General features: G+C 37.2%; 2 protein-coding genes across 2 annotated transcripts; one reads left to right on the forward strand and one right to left on the reverse strand.

The window, feature by feature from the left end:
* The first annotated feature begins 1,304 nt into the window (after positions 1-1,304).
* Positions 1,305-9,560, forward strand: LOC127454407 (enoyl-[acyl-carrier-protein] reductase, mitochondrial-like). Its single transcript, XM_051721594.1, has 10 exons — positions 1,305-1,599; positions 1,672-1,769; positions 3,942-4,073; positions 4,170-4,313; positions 4,393-4,495; positions 4,596-4,698; positions 7,990-8,063; positions 8,206-8,266; positions 8,482-8,554; positions 8,685-9,560. Exons 1-10 carry the CDS (start codon positions 1,409-1,411, stop codon positions 8,846-8,848), a joined length of 1,143 nt encoding a protein of 380 aa, XP_051577554.1. The 5' UTR covers positions 1,305-1,408; the 3' UTR covers positions 8,849-9,560.
* On the reverse strand, positions 9,198-16,179 carry smpdl3b (sphingomyelin phosphodiesterase acid like 3B). Its single transcript, XM_051721578.1, has 8 exons — positions 16,031-16,179; positions 15,140-15,356; positions 13,329-13,426; positions 13,070-13,213; positions 12,423-12,592; positions 12,140-12,320; positions 11,716-11,849; positions 9,198-11,045 (listed from the first exon to the last, which is right to left on the reverse strand). Exons 1-8 carry the CDS (start codon positions 16,098-16,100, stop codon positions 10,683-10,685), a joined length of 1,377 nt encoding a protein of 458 aa, XP_051577538.1. The 5' UTR covers positions 16,101-16,179; the 3' UTR covers positions 9,198-10,682.
* Between the last annotated feature and the right edge of the window lie 287 nt (positions 16,180-16,466).

The following is a 16,466-nucleotide window of genomic DNA, read 5'->3' on the forward strand; positions in this document are numbered from 1 at the left end:
TTGTTCTTCAAGCCTCCTGTTCAAGGCCTTGTGAAACAAAATGTCACCAAAAATGTGATGACTGTGCTTTTCTGCTCTTGTACATTCATGCAATGAAATTTCTTTTTGAGATTTGTGGATCAAACAGGAATGTGTATCCGAACTAGAATGTTGTGCTCGCCTCTTACAAAACTGAAAACACTGCAGTTATCAAAACCATTCCTTAAAGTTTATGCTTTCATGTTTCCGCATTTTATAACATAAGAAATCATACAAACTTTTGCACCATCTAGACATGTCCGAGCTGGTTTTGCCTATCCTTTTGAACTTTGGAATCACTTGTTATCCATTTGAATGTTATTTGAATTTTTCAATGTTTTTTGTCATCTAATAAATTGTGTGGAATGCTAAAATGTAAGAAATGGACTGGTTGTGTCATAACTCTTTTCTCAGTTTTGACAGTGCATATTTTTGGCAACAATTTCTACGCCAGTTTAGATTTAGGTTCTGTTTTATTGCACCTTCCTTAGTTTAAAAAACAAAACAAAACATGCATTGTGTTTATTACAGACTGGACTAGACTATAGTATACAAGCAGACAATTTGGCAAGGTTCAAGAAAGAGTCTCAAAAGATATGTTTCTCTAAAACAAAAGTGTAATTTATTACGTTTCTGGTCTCAGACAATACTACAGGCATAATGTATCTAGCCTACTCAGTGTATGTAATTTTGTAAACCTCAATCTTTTAATTAATACCTGTTTTAGGTCATTGTTCATTTGATGGAAGGTTGATATAACTGAAGGAGTTCCCATGCTAATGGATTATTATTTTACAGTAGAAAAAAATAACTGCTTAACTATGACATTATGGCTGAAAAACTATGGTAACTTTGAATTATTATTATTATTATTTTTTGACTGAAACTAAACTGCATGAGTTGAAATGGCTGCTGTGGTTACATTGTGAATTTTATGAAGTAATTTGCAATATAACATTTACTGTAACCCTCTATGGACTGAACTCTGTCGCTGTTAATCTCTGTTGAACAAGGAAAATATTTGTGTGCATATTTTGCTAAATTAATGGTGACTTTACAAATCCAACTATGGCGCAGGACCGGCTCGTGAATACTAAATACGTAATGTGACGTTGGACGGCACATGACGAATGACGCTTTGGTGAAGGCTTGGCTCATGAATATTAATTAGATTCCCTGAATGGACTTTCTACGTCACAATTTCCTCATTAATATTCATTACAATTACCTTCGCGGTAGTAGCATTCGTAGTTTGCGACTTGGAGATCGCTTACCACAGACTTTACGGTACCAACATGGCCACCCACTGAATAGTAAACATAGACGTTTGCGCTCTTGTGCTTATTTAAACACTGCAAGACAATGATATTGGACATATCATCACTTTAAAATGAAGCTATCGCGAGTCGCATGGGTTTTATTAAGGGGACATTACGTTTACCGGAGCCCGGGCTTACTGTCATGTAGTGACCGGGTCAGATATGGACCTGTCGTCTTAAAAAACAACTCCTCTGTGTCTGCAATCAAACACAGCACCGCAGTTTATTACAGAAACCATGGGGACCCATCACAAGTTATTCAGTAAGCATGTCATATCCATAGAATAACATTTTCACACATTTATAACGTTAACTACATATTTATGATTGACAGGTTGAAGTCATTTGACCTGCCTCATGTCAGTTCTGAATGTGTCCTGGTGAAAATGCTGGCAGCTCCCATCAACCCCTCTGATTTAAACATGATTCAAGGCAAGAGCAATTGTATATTTCCTCATTTACTGTCTCCCAAAACATGAAAACGTCACATTTCACTCCAAAATACGAAGAAAAGAAAAGAAAAAATTATATTGCTTGCACAAATAATTTTAAAGGCGCACTCAGTAACTTTTGTCTTTGTGTCATCTTGGACTTACACTGACACCTAGTGGCTAGGATGCAGCATCATTTAAAATCAATAGTTTTCAGTTTCAGATGTCATTGTAAAAATGTAGTATTCACAGTCAGACATGATTACTTTAATAAATGAATGAAAGTGTCAAATAACAGGACTTCACTGTGATTAAGCGAGTAGTATTCAGCTGGTCATGTGATTTTAACATGGCAGCCCCCATGTGTGGACCCTCTCCATGTAGAATAAAACAGCTTTTATAAGGTTACTGATATGACTGGAGTCTTCATTTTAATGTGTTCATGATTTCCTACATATATTGCAAAATTACAATTCATGTCTTTAGGAGTTCAACTTGTTTTATGAGGAAAAATTACTGAGTGCACCTTTAATCCTACTTGAGGACCATTCAGATGTTTTTTATTTGTATTTTTATTTTCTTATATTTTCATAACAATTAAACACATTTTACAACCAAATTCTCATTATTATAATTTTTTATTTTATTTCCAATGGTGAACCTCATTACATTCCCTTCTAAACTATTCCTTTTTGCAACAATAAACGAGTTTTCACATGTTTTCTTCACATTTGATAGTAGGAATCATACAAAGATTTGCACCATTAGACATGTCTAAGCTTTTTTTACTATCCTGATGAACTTTGGAATAACTTATTTTAAATTTATGCACACCTAGCCGTGGATTATCCTGCTTATACCATGATCACTTGCCAGCATTGATTAGTTACAGCTGTCATTGATTTTTACAGTGCAAATTTTGACATGTAAGAATAACAATAACGGTTAACTTAAACTACAGGTTCTTAGATGTACTGTAGAGTTCTGCCCAAACCGCAAAAAGGATGCGTGTTATAAAACCGTCTCCATCCATTCAGGGCTTCAGTCAGTGATGTGTGATTGCGGGCTGCCCTCTAGCTGCAAGGCAGTAATATGATGTCTCTCATCTTACAATTTAAACCGCTTGCCTCATCTTGCTGGACAGCAAAAGATGCATTTAATAGGTCCCAGTTACCTTCTCTCCCTATCTGTGCAAAACAGCTGAATGTTTTAAGTAATACAGAGCTTATGAACACTGTTGTCTTTTCCGTGTTTCCTGTAGCACTTCACAGTTGATTTAAAGACGGCACTGTATGACTTAATGATGTTGTTTTATGATGTGATGGTTAATCCCAGCTCTGAGACTATATTTGCATCAGGCGGTCATTTGAACAGAGGCGTAAAGCTCTCGCAACGTGTCATTATGGAGGACAGCAGAGTCGTGGCATTAATATAGAACGGTGATTAAAACTTACTGGAACTATGAGGACATTTTTTTTTTTTTTTTTTTTGTGTGGATTTTTCCTGTTTTTCACCCAATTTGGAATGCCCAATTCCCAGTGCGCTTTTAAGTCCTCGTGGTCGCGTAGTCCTCAATCCGGGTGGCGGAGGACGAATCTCAGTTGCCTCCGCGTCTGAGACCATCAACCCACGCATCTTATCACATGGCTTGTTGAATGCGTTGCCACGGAGACATGGTGCGTGTGGAGGCTTCACGCCATCCACCGCGGCATCCGCGCTCAACTCACCACGCACACCACCGATAACGAACCACATTATAGTGACCACGAGGGGGTTACCCCATGTGACTCTACCCTCCCTAGCAACCGGGCCAATTTGGTTGCTTAGGAGACCTGGCTGGAGTCACTCAGCACGCCGAACTATGTGGACATTAATGGTTTTAATACACGCATTCCAGCCAATCAGAATTGAGTATTCGAACAGACCATGGTATAATAATTATTATACATTAATTATTGTCATATTATGGTGTTATTAGATTCTCATTACAGTAATACAGTATAAAATACAACTATGATGTTCAAATTCTTTGCAATATAAGAACATACTAGATTTTTAAAAAGTTTTCTCATTTTCATCACCTTGGGTAACCTTATTTGTCAATGATCCTTGAATTCAGTGCAAATGTCTTTAACTTTTACCATTTTGCACACTCGTTTACCAACTATCACAGGCACATATGCCATCCTACCTGACCTCCCAGCAGTGGGTGGCAATGAGGGGGTGGGTCAGGTCATGGAGGTGGGCGACAAGGTGAAAACTCTCAAGGTGGGCGACTGGGTGATTCCAAGAGACGCTGGCCTAGGTGAACATTTTATGTACATTTATAAGGCCGGTACATTCAAATTTAACATCAAATTGCTTTTAGTATGTACTTTAGTATGTACATTAATCTGCACAGGTACATGGAGAACAGCAGCTGTGTTGAGAGCTGATGATCTGGTGACATTACCTAAAGACATTCCTCTACTATCTGCAGCCACTTTGGGAGTGAACCCCTGTACGGCTCTGAGAATGCTCTCAGACTTTGAGGAGCTCAAACCAGGTCATTTCTTACCTCAAGTAGGCTGCACTGACTCAGCACTATCCAAACCACTCATTGTGCCTTTGTGTACATATTTTAGGAGACACAGTCATCCAGAATGCAGCTAACAGTGGCGTTGGACAGGCTGTTATTCAGATTGCTGCTGCTAAGGGAATTAATACCATCAATGTCATCAGAGACAGGTAAACATTATCTTAAAGGAAGCATGCTGTAAATGCTGCAAAACACTGAAACAAGGGCTTAAAAAGTTAGGAGGAATACTAGCGTGTTTGACATTTTCAGGCCTGAGTTGCAACAGCTCTCTGACAGATTGAGAGCACTGGGTGCCACACATGTCATTACAGAAGAATCACTAAGACGTCCGGAAATGAAGGCGCTCTTTAAGGTCAGTTTACTTTCTAAAGAGATGACTGAAATGGGTTTTTCAGTGGCTGTTGACAACATACAGTATCAAGAGACTAGTGATGAGCACTTTTGAAACACTACTGCATGAAGCTTTGAATCATTGTTTCGAATCAATGCTTCGGAGCACATATCAAACGCATCTAACGTGATTTCAACTTTGTACATCATACTGTTTCGAAACATTAAGAAATGTTTCGCGGTTAGACGCTGGGGGCGTTAATTCAGGGTTAAACTGTGGGATCAGTGTTAAATGCAGACTAACTGATCTTAAGTCAGTTTAGCAATAACTTAGGTCCATTAAATAAGACCGATTCAAACAAGAGCTGCTGATTTGAATTTAGTTGTTTTACATTTCCTGTCGATCATCTTGAGGTGTGTTCCCACCAGAAAAATTCAAAATGTTTTGTTCATGAAAAAGACATTTGAGAGAGAGAAATAGATATTTTGTGATGTTTAAAGAGATCTGTTTGTTTTACAAAAAGAGATTCTGGAATTTAAACTATCATACATTATTACACCTGCACACTCTCTTTCTATGATGTAAACCCAATTTTGTGCTGATCAAATGCTGCATAGTCTACTGGTTAACACATTTGACCAACAATTTGAGTTCGAGTCCCATACTGATTGAGAAAAAATGATCACTATAATGTTTAGTTTACAAATGTTTATTGTCTGTATAAGCCTGAATATTTAAATTTGATTTTACAAAACAAAATGTTATTTTAGAATGAAAAAATAAAAAGAAAAAAAATAAGTATTGTTTAGTATTTAAAATAATTTAAAAACAGTAATCATAACTATGATTTATGTTATTATTTATCAACTTATATATGAAGGTCTGCGCTACATATTCTGCAAAGATTCAGATCTCTTTATTTTCAGGATATTGTAGATTACCATGAAAAATATATGACAAATACAGGGCAGGAAATAATTTCCAATGCATTGAGTCATTGTAGCTGCTTTTGACTCGAGTCTTCTCATTGCATTTACATGACTGTGACCAGCAGATATCCTCAGCATGCAGTGTTTCAAGCGTTTCGAATCAGTGAATCATTTGCAAAGCAATTGGTTCAATTAATTTAGAAAGCTTTGTTCCTCCCATCGCTACTAGAGACCAGCATGGCCAATATACACTCACTTAGCACTTTATTATGAGTTGCACTATTGTCTTAATAAAGTGCCTGACTGGTCTTCTGCTGTTGTAGCCCATTCAAATAAAGCCTCACTACTTCCCTCATTTAATGTTCATGTGCTTTGTACAGTCGCTGAAATTTTCAAGTGCTGTTTTTATTCTCGTCTGAGGGAAACCAGTAAAGTGTTGAACAGTGATGGCAAACGCGATAACTGGCGTGATGAAGAGACAGGTTTCCTTTTGTGTTTGTTTCGTGGCATATTTCAGAAGATGAAAGACAAACAGAGCAGATTTGCTTGGCGATATTTCCACAGAAGTGCAGCTCCACTGACAGGCTGCGTGTCACTCGTGAGCTGTATTCGTCCAACCATTGTTACTGACACTGCAAATATGCAAATAAGAACGTTAACCCGGAGTTTACGAATATACAGTATGAAACAGGATAACCCGGGATTCTGTTTACCCAGGATTTAGAATGGGTTAACGATTTCAAGTGTGAAAAGCCCTTAAGAGTAAGTGAGAGCTACGTTAAATAGCTGAAATTAAATTAACACTTATTTTCCAAAATATTTACAGATAAAAAGTGAAAAAGTGCCTTTTCAATAGAGCGCATCAGTGCCAGTCCACTTTTTCGGCTGTCTTGGTTCTGGAAGCAAGTTTACCATTCATTTTTAACATAAGGACTTCATAAAATCCTTCATAAAAGAGTTGTAAGCCATGAGCCAAACCAACCAGCTCCGAGGTGAATCACAACATTACAAACTTTGATTTGAAACAAAGAAGTATTGAAAATTAGACAAAAAGATAAAGATACAAGCTGTGTACTTAATGTCTATCATGAGGGAATGAACAACAATCCCAAGAAGCACTGCAAATGACGTAATTGAATTAAAAACATTGGAAAAATGTAAAACTACTGATTTAAAAGTGTTGATTATAAAGATAACCCTTGTGCATCAAAATAAAAAGTTACTCAGAGGTCCTTAGAGGTCAAAAATGTCTGTGTCAAAAAACTGCCATAATAATATTATATATTAATATTATTTTCCACTTTCAATGAATTAATTTTTTTAACCAATATCAGTCCTGATCATAACTACCAAATATTCATTAATTTCCAGGATTTTAACCCTTTAATAGGATCAATTATTGCAGTTTTAATAGGTTTCAATGGGGACATTTTTGTCCTTAAGGTCCTGAGTGTAACTATTTTGTGTACACAGTGTATTATAGATGTATTATAGGAACTGAGGTTGAAATATCAAAATTCCCCCCCAAAAAAACTATTTGGCAGAATTTATGCCACTGGCATTAACACAGCCAAAATGATAGAGAAAACAAAAATGAAAAAGACAAAAATGTCCCGAAGGTCGCACAAGGGTTAAGTAACAAATTAATACATTTTTAGTTTATTGCTAAATATTGAGATATATATAAGTAGTTTGAGAGTGTAGGGAAACTGACTCTATTGCGTCATTCACAGTGCATCATGGGTGCGATTGCTGAAAAGCCCCTTTGCCGTGCTTTGTTGTCTGTGATTGTTTGATTGTTGGATCTCTCTTGAGGATTATGGGTAGAGTAGTTTTTCACCAGGAATTCCACTATTAAACATGATTTTTTTAAAAATCATGCTTCAACAGAAGTATATACCATCGATTAACAACCTCAGAGCTCACGGTAGGTCTCTCTTTTAGAGGTTTATAAGTTATTGTTAATATCAGTTCCCCTATGGAGAAAATAAAGGAGCTTTTTACTTTCGGAACAGACTGTTTTGCTCTTTTGAATTAAGCTAATAGTAGCTTTTTGAGCCAGCACACCTCTGTCACTTGTTGTCCACACAAGCATGTTTATTGGCTCATTCTGTTTATCTCAATGCAGCCAAATATTGGCCAATGAATTGATTAGTTTGGCCTGTCACTAATAGCTTCAACTATATATCTTCTTTCATCTGCTCCTGTTAGGGGTCGCCACAGCGAACCATCTGTGATCCGCATATTTGACTTGACACAGGTTTTACGCCAGATGCCCTTCCTAGCTCAACCATATTTAAATAAGAAAAATGGACATACTGTTGCATTAAAATGACTCTCTGTTTAACATAATATCATGATATCTACTGTTTGCTGTTAACAGTTGTGTCCTCGGCCTAAACTGGCACTGAATGGAGTGGGAGGAAAGAGCGCTACTGAGCTGTTACGAAATTTACAGTAAGTGGTTGTTCGCACGTAAACAGAGCGATCAAAATGACTATTGTTAAATGCTCTTTTCCTAATCATACGGGTCCCTTGACGATCACTATGTGCCCTTTGTGGTTAGGTTGTAAATAATAACAAAATATGTCTTCCTCAGAAGTGGAGGTAGTATGGTGACGTATGGAGGAATGGCCAAACAACCAGTCACTGTTCCTGTGGTGAGTTTGACTCTTCAAGCAGACTCCTTGTTCTCTTTCATCTATTGGATGAACCTTGATACATGACTTTATATAGTGGTGTTAACTTTCTCAGAAGCATTCTGCTAATTTCCCATTTTTACCCGATTTTCAATGTAGACTCTGCATTTTTGAGTCTAGATCATTTTTTATTTTTTTATCATGTCGTAAAATAATTGTGATCATGTCTTCTTTAGAGTGCGCTTATCTTTAAAGATGTGAAAATAAGAGGCTTCTGGGTGACCCAGTGGAAGAGGGACAACAGACATGGTAAGTGTTCCAAAATAGGTATAAATCTAATGTGTGCTCTGTTCATTCAAGTTTTTATTTAGTCATGTTGTATAAGAATCAAAAAGGTTAAATCTAAATTACTAATGGCATCTTTGGCTTCTTTCTATAGATGAAGATGCTTTACGAAACATGCTGGATGAGCTCTGCATCCTTATTCGTGCTGGGAAACTATCAGCTCCAGCTTGCACTGAAGTGAACCTTCAAGACTTCCAAAACGCCCTGGAAAATGCCATGAAGCCATATGTTTCCACCAAACAAGTTTTTGTCATGTGATCTTATCCACATGTCTCAAGTCTTGTGTTTTCTTGAGTTCTTAAACTCTGAATGATGATAATACAGCAACCCCAAACACACAGACAATGAATGTGTTTCCATCGTCAAAGTCCAATAAATTTTATCAGCTTAGGTTTTGCTGCCTTCACCAAAACAGAGGTATTTCGGCATTGACTTTGAATGCGTTGACATTTATTGCTACTTAATATTTGTAAGCACCATTAGGATTATTAGTTCAACAGCTCAGAGGTGAATCTACTTTTACAGTGACCACACACACTGATAACCAGACATGTACAGACAAATTACAGATTGGCCATTTATTTCAATGTTACAAAATGTATTAAATAGCAAATGAAAGCAGTTTACAGTTTTCAAATGTAATGCCCCGTAACAGGGATTTTAATGCTGAAGGTTGCCATGTGGATGGGTTGTTGATCCCAGTGAGTGTTCCTACTGCTGCTCGCTCTATTGTTATTGGTGAGCTGATCAACTGGTAAAAGTTTTTGAAAATCTGGGCACAAAATAGGTGTATCGCCAGTAAAAATATGTCATTGTAATTTGACATTAGATTTCTTGGTGCTAAAGATAAACATTCTGAAGGTGAAAGTTTTGTTTTTAATAATAAATTGCAGCAGTGCTCAGTGCATCATATCATGATCAAGGTGTAAAAAAACGTAAATAATGCTAAATAAAAAATGTATGCATGCGAGCTGTGTGGTGCAAGGTGATCGTCTGTGTTCCACGACTGCTATGGGGTCCATGAATAACGTATAACGTGCGAGGAAGGGCAGCCGGTGGAGTTTCTGGTGCCCCCCTAGGGAATTTGTTCCCTACGCAGAGTGCATAATATGCGTACAGCATATGGAAGGGCCGGTACTGGAAGTGAGTAGTCTAAATGATGAGAGAATTTTCCTTTTTGGGTGAACTATCCCTTTAAGTTGACGGTTAACTATCTTTTTCTACCCACAATTAGAGAAATGCTAATGTATAAATCTGAAAAGAAACATTTTCAACTCAATTCAAATTCATTTGGAAAGTGCTTCACATACAAATTTGGCTCCAAGGGAGGTATACAGGAAATATTCTCTTTTCTCTAACAATGAACAATTGTATTTTTATTAACTAACATTAACAAAGATTAATAAATGCTGTAAACAATATATTGATAATTGTTTGTTCATGATACTTAATGCATTAACTAATGTTAACAAATGAAAACTTATTGTAAAGTGTTACCAATTAACATATGAAAGGCTTACTTATAGATGTCTCTGCATATTGAGCTGGGATAGAAGAGTATCATAACACAGACAAAGTTACATACTTCAGCTTTAAATACTGATGAGAACAGTTCAATTATATGATTCAAACTCCAACTCAAATAAACAATTCTATTAAAAATGAGTCTAGATTGATCAGGTGACAATATCTTGTCACACTACACAGTAGGGACCAAAGGTCTGAGTCCACACTGAAAATCTGAGATTCAAAATCTGATTTAAACATAAAAATAGGATTTTGAAAAATTCAAAAGAAACTTTATGACCTACAATGAATGTAAAATATTTAAGATTCTGCACTATATTTAGGTCACTTATCAAAGCAAATTTATGATAATTACCATGCTTACATCTGTAAAGATGGTCAGATTTCCTTGCTTCCATTAAAGCATGCACACACTTTTTTCAATCTTTTCACTCAAATTTTTATACTGATAATTTATAATGAAAATTCTATTAAATTTGAATTTTCACTTGTGGACTTAAGATTTTTGGAGCCCACTATACTATTTATCATTGTTATCTGAGCAATAAACAGCATTATGATGTGATTAGTTCATCCACAAAAGACTTGGCATCAATGTTAGAAACAGAGTAAACAGCACCGGGCCAGTAGATGACACTCCCTCCTTCAGCACGCAGCTCTCATAGTCATCAAAGTCAACTTCCCGAACTGAGCACACATGATCAATACGGCAGTCAGCGTTGCAGTCTGTGAGGTCGTAACTGACAGAATTGAATTCATAGTACTTCTGTAGGTAACATTTCTCTTTGGATATTTGCTCCATCACACGATGCATGGAGGCAGGAGAGGCGTCGGGCACATGATACGCCTCTGTCAGCCGGTACTCCTTCTCCCAACGCGCACGTGCGATGTTTGCATAAGTCAAGTTCAAGTAGTAGGTTACCACATCCTTTAAAATGTTCATAGAGAAATCACAAAGCACAAAAGAAAAATAATAAGTTTGCAATATATTTTTGTGGCCCCAAAAAGTATTTGGACACTTAAAGGGAAAGTATATCTGAAAACAGATCAATATTTGGGTCCTTTTTTACTATAAATTATCCTCCCTGCCCAGTAGGTGGCAATATGCACTAAAAATGCGAATCGACAAAGACAAAAGAAGAAGAATGTGAAAGAGACAGTGGAGATTTATACTACAAAAGGACTTAAATATTGATCTTTTTCTCACCCACACCTATAATATTGTTTCTGAAAACATGTATTAAACCACTGGAGTCATCTGGATTACTTTTATGTTGCGCTTATGTGACTTTTGGACCTTCAAAGTTCTGGTCACCATTCACTTGCATTGTATGGACCTACAGAGGTGAGATGTTTTTCTAAAAATCTTCATTTGTGTTCAGCAGAAGAGGTTAAGTCACACATCTTGTATGGCACGCAGGTGAGGAAATGATGAGAGAATTTTCATTTTTAGGTGAACTATCCCTTTAAAGCACACTTTAAAACGATTGAGTCATAGCATTAGATAACAAGCAAACACATAAATGTCCAGTCGCTTTTTGGGACACTGTAAATATGATTTTCCTCCAAAAAAATCTTTGTGTCTGGATGTGTCTTACCTTGACCAAAAGTGTTTTGGTGTCATACTCAAAGACCCTAATGCCAGGATTATTTGAACCATCCACGACACCAGGCAGTGTTGTTTTCCAGGGTGTAACTCCTGGAGTCAGGAACATTGCACTTATTGGAGATCCTGTGAAGGTTGTTGTAGGTATTAATGGCTTCTATTTTTTAAGCAATTTGTTAGAGTCATCTCGTAAAACTTTGCGAGATAATGTACTCAGAAAGCATTATGCATTATGTTAATTTATAATGGTTACCCAGCATGTCCGGGTCTCTAGTGAGGGCATTGACACCTTCAAATATACAAGTACCACACCAAAGATCACATCGTAGTTGCGACCCCTCAAAAAGAGGCAACATATGTAACAGAAAGGAAATTGCAGTAGTTTACCCCTGTATTTGAATTTAAATTGAAAGTACCATTTGAACTGTAGAACATGCGGAAGCTGTCAGTGTGGTGATGACCGAAGAACTGGCCCAATATAACATCATGGTGCTTCTTTATAAGGTCTATATAGCGCTTATTGAACTCTTGTCTGAACCAGGGCTTTTGTCGCTTCTTCTCAAAGAAACCAGGAGGGACATGACCAATGAGGTAAACCTTGATAAGAAAGAACAACATAATCTTAAAGAGCAATAATGACACAATACATCGACAAAACTGAATGTTTCGCTTCCTTGTGACATATGTAAGTAAGGGAACCTTTTCATTATTCTTTGCTGCATCGCAAAGCACTTTATCCGCCCAGCTGAACTGGTCTGCAGGGTCTTTGATGTTTTCTGTGAGTTTGTTCTGATCATAATAGAGATTAGTATTTAGGACCACAACTCTGAAGCCAGTTTGATTCAGCAACTTCTCTGTGTAATATCCAGCTGCAAAGGAAAACACAAGGAAATTAACCATACAAGTTATGAAGGCGTGGTTTCTTTATCCAAAAACAATATAATGCTCAAATCCGTTCTTTTTGCATATATTATATTGTATAGTATTGTATTGCATTGTATTGTATTGTATTGTATAAAACAGATAGTTCCAGTCCTGGTTGCTGTTTGCCTTATTGCATAGCATAGCATATTTTCTATTTAATTTTTTTGCTTAACAACATTCAGTTATGCAAAGGACTATATCTTTTAATGGAAGGATAGTATTTAATGAATTTACTTTATAAAATCATGTTTTAATGAACTTTTCTGTCCTTAATATTTTTATCATGTAGTAATTGTTAAAAGCAATGCATGATATGATATGATGTGATGTGATGTGATGTGATGTAATTTAATTACAGCTCTCAGTCACCTCTCGGACAGAGCAACCAAACTCATCATCAATATGTTTTTGACCTGTCATACCTATTTTAAAGGTTTCTTTAGAAGCAGGATCTAGCCAGTCCTGCCACAGGTTTGCGGTATGCTCATAAATGTTGCTTTGTTCAGGTGGCATTTGACTCTTTGGATGGTAGTCATGATTTCCAAGTGCAGAATACACCTTCGTGTCTAAAGAAATACAAACCTTCAATGAATTTCATGAAAAAAACAAAAAAAACAAACAAAAAAAAAAACAATGAAACATCAGTTAAAATATTAATGTAGCCCTTATGGTAACACATACTAGGAAACAGAGCTTTAATGAAGTTGGTGAGGTTGCCGATTATATTCAGGACGGGTGTTTCTCCCAAATGATCATCTGGCACGTGAGGCGTATCATCTCTGTGAAAAAGGGTTCAGACCATTCTTAAGCAAGACCTTAATAAAGTCATACTGGTACTTCATCAAGTTACCAACCATGGCTGGGTCTATGGCGAGGCAAGGGGAGGCATTGTCCCCCTAGTTTTTCCTTCTGCTGCTCCCCCTCCCAGTCGGTCTGCAAAATGACCAAGGGTAACCCTAGTACTGGCCCTAATGCCAACACTGCTAGTCCAAAGTTTTTAATGGTCCAACTCACCTACATATTAATCATATCTAGGCACAATTTATGTTTGTCTACAAAACTATTTTCAAGCAAGAGTATAAGCTTTTCAAACAAAAGGTTTTTAAGATCATAAATATAAATTCAGTCAAGTGTGTCCAAACATTTGACTGGTAGTGTAGTTGAAAACTTTAGGTTACTCACGTAACCCAGGTTCTCTAATAACAGGAGTGAGGTATCTCACTATGGGAAATCGCCTTGGACGTCTTCGATCCTGGAAGCACCAATAACACCACATCTTGTCAGTTGACAGACCAATCACAGCAGTGGCAGCCACTTACCATCATACAGATCTATCTCTGTACCCTGACCTACCTGCTGTTATGGCCAGTCAATGGAGAGCTTGGATGCCGCCCATCTGCACATTTTAATAAGGTTCAGCTCTCCCTGGACAGCAGAGGGGAACTCGTCCATTGTGCTGCTTGGCCAGGGATGAACAGGGAGAATAGCATCATCCTTATCTTCCTTGCCATCATCCTCTGGAAGGCGATCATCATCGTAATCATCCTCGTCCTCTTCCCTGTCCCCCGCCAAAGGAGCAAAGTCAAAGAGGGGAGGCAGATCGGGGGGAATTCGTCCATTATATTGCCCAACCTGCGCTGTTCCTGCAGCTGAGTTGTATGGTCTTTCTCCGCTGGCGACAGGAATAAAAACAGAGTGCAGCCTGCACGTTTCTGACCCTTAAACAGGAGATACATAGCCGGCAGTACCCTTGGGCAAGATCATAGATCCACAAGCACATGGACGGGAGGGATCCCTTCCCTTGGCTCCGCTGCTCGTGAGTTCGCAGTTGCCATAACCGAAAACTTGAGCACAAGAACACTCGATTCTGTGTTAATCCCCGGATCTTTCCTTAATGGGACAAAACCAGCCAATCTGCCACACCACCACAACGTGCAGGAGAGGGAAGAATTTATAACTGCTAAAAACTCAATAGAAATACCTGGGGAAACAATATGAACATAGCAGAAAATTATGGGATTACTTCACGAGGTCTCTCCAGCAGGTAGTGCTCCAATATGTATTCATTCTGAACAGTAGAAAAGTATATTCACTTTGACAGTAAATATACCCACAAAAATAACAGCCCTGCTCTTGGACATACCTGAACGGCCCATCTGACGAACTGTTTAGCGACCACTTCTTGCGAGTCCTGTGAGGATGGCTTACAATAATCTTCACAGGGAAGAGAACGAGAAGTGGGGCTCCCTTATCACTGCTGTGATTGGTCTGTCAACTGACAAGACATGGTGTCATTGGTGCTTCCAGGATCAAAGACGCTCAAGGCAATTTCCCATAGTGAGATACCGAACAGATGTTAGAAAGAGAACCTATTATGTTCATTATGCAATAAATAAGAATTTAATTATGTTAATGTTTAAGCTAAATTAGAAGATAAGTGTTCTGATTGAGTTGTTCAGTTAGTGTTATGAATATGTTAAGATGCCACATACCCGGTCCAAACAATGAAGTCTGGATCAGGTAGAATATCTCTCATGGCATGAACTGATGAGTTTATGAGAGTCCATGATGAGTCACAAAGATAATCTCCAAATTTGCCTGCGTTTGGGGTTGGACGGTTTCCACTTGAGGCGCAAATCGATGCCGAGTTGTCACTCCCTACACCATATGAAGGATCCCAATGGAGGTCTGTGATATGCCAAAACTGACCTTTGGAAAAAACAAAATAAAGACTAAATCAATTAGCAGTTATATTAGCATTAACGATAAGAATAATGGTAATAATTTAAAAAAATAATAAAAAAATAAAAAAATATATAAAAAAAATCAGTTATTGGATATTTAATAGTAATAATTTAAGTAATAATACTAAAAAAACACAATGTATTTCTTTTTATTTATTTATTTTTCATTCCACCATTTTCCATTCATAAAAAATATTACCCAACCGCTGAATTTCTAGTCTTGTTTATTGCAGACTAGCAGTTGTTGCATAACTAACTTATTTATATTTGACTTTTGAATTCACTCTGCATTCACATCAGCTTTACTTTCATGGCTCTTTCTAGTTCAAAACAATACATGGTCTTATGCTATAATGAATGTATAATGAATATATAAAGATTATTCTGTCATACTCTTCAATAAACTTCATTTTTATTTTTAACAAAATTCATTAACACAACTTAAATGTATTGTTTGAGTTATGCCAAAATGTAAGACTCTTGATAAGAAAGGAATCATTCACAGCGAATCCAGAAGTATGCAAAGCAAATACATTTCTGGTTAGTTGGCACTCTTAAGAAGTTTAAGTTAAATCAGAGTTAAATCTAAAGCATTTTGCAGTTAAACATGCCAGCTTTTCAAAGAATTTGAAGACATACCTGTCAAAAACTTGCTTCTACCAGAGACAATGAAAATGTTGAGGAGAATAATCTTCCAAACACATGCCATTGTGAGTTTCACCACAATACATCTGAGAGATTCATGGACTCTGACATGAGGGCTGTTATCTTACATGAACGACATTCAGTCTACAGCTGTCCATAAAATGACAGATAAGATAAGCCAGCTGAAGTTAAGGGAACGATGAAAGCTTTGTCTAATCAATATGACTGCCTCTACAAATAGAAGCTTATCAGTTAAGGAAAACACATGCACATCAGTAGATCCCGAGAGTCTTTCCATATTATTCATGAGAGGAACACTTCCATCCAATCACAGTGCTGCCTCATGCATGAGCTGGCATTACAGCCACAGCAGAGAATTCAAACTTATGGACATAACAGCTGTTCAGGACAGGTGCAAGACTTCAACAGC

Source organism: Myxocyprinus asiaticus, chromosome 16, assembly GCF_019703515.2.
Source record: "Myxocyprinus asiaticus isolate MX2 ecotype Aquarium Trade chromosome 16, UBuf_Myxa_2, whole genome shotgun sequence".
Classification (NCBI taxonomy): domain Eukaryota; kingdom Metazoa; phylum Chordata; class Actinopteri; order Cypriniformes; family Catostomidae; genus Myxocyprinus; species Myxocyprinus asiaticus.

What these genes read in the sequence shown, in the direction of transcription:
- LOC127454407 (XM_051721594.1), top strand. Translation starts at nt 1,409, where the DNA reads ATGAAGCTATCGCGAGTCGCATGGGTTTTATTAAGGGGACATTACGTT. An exon ending in ATCAATGTCATCAGAGACAG is followed by an intron (nt 4,496 to 4,595) that starts GTAAACATTATC and finishes TGACATTTTCAG; the next exon opens with GCCTGAGTTGCAACAGCTCT. An exon ending in AAATGAAGGCGCTCTTTAAG is followed by an intron (nt 4,699 to 7,989) that starts GTCAGTTTACTT and finishes TGCTGTTAACAG; the next exon opens with TTGTGTCCTCGGCCTAAACT.
- smpdl3b (XM_051721578.1), bottom strand. Translation starts at nt 16,100, where the DNA reads ATGGCATGTGTTTGGAAGATTATTCTCCTCAACATTTTCATTGTCTCT. An exon ending in TAGAAGCAAGTTTTTGACAG is followed by an intron (nt 15,357 to 16,030) that starts GTATGTCTTCAA and finishes TTTTTTCCAAAG; the next exon opens with GTCAGTTTTGGCATATCACA. An exon ending in CATGTTCTACAGTTCAAATG is followed by an intron (nt 11,850 to 12,139) that starts GTACTTTCAATT and finishes CAACCTTCACAG; the next exon opens with GATCTCCAATAAGTGCAATG.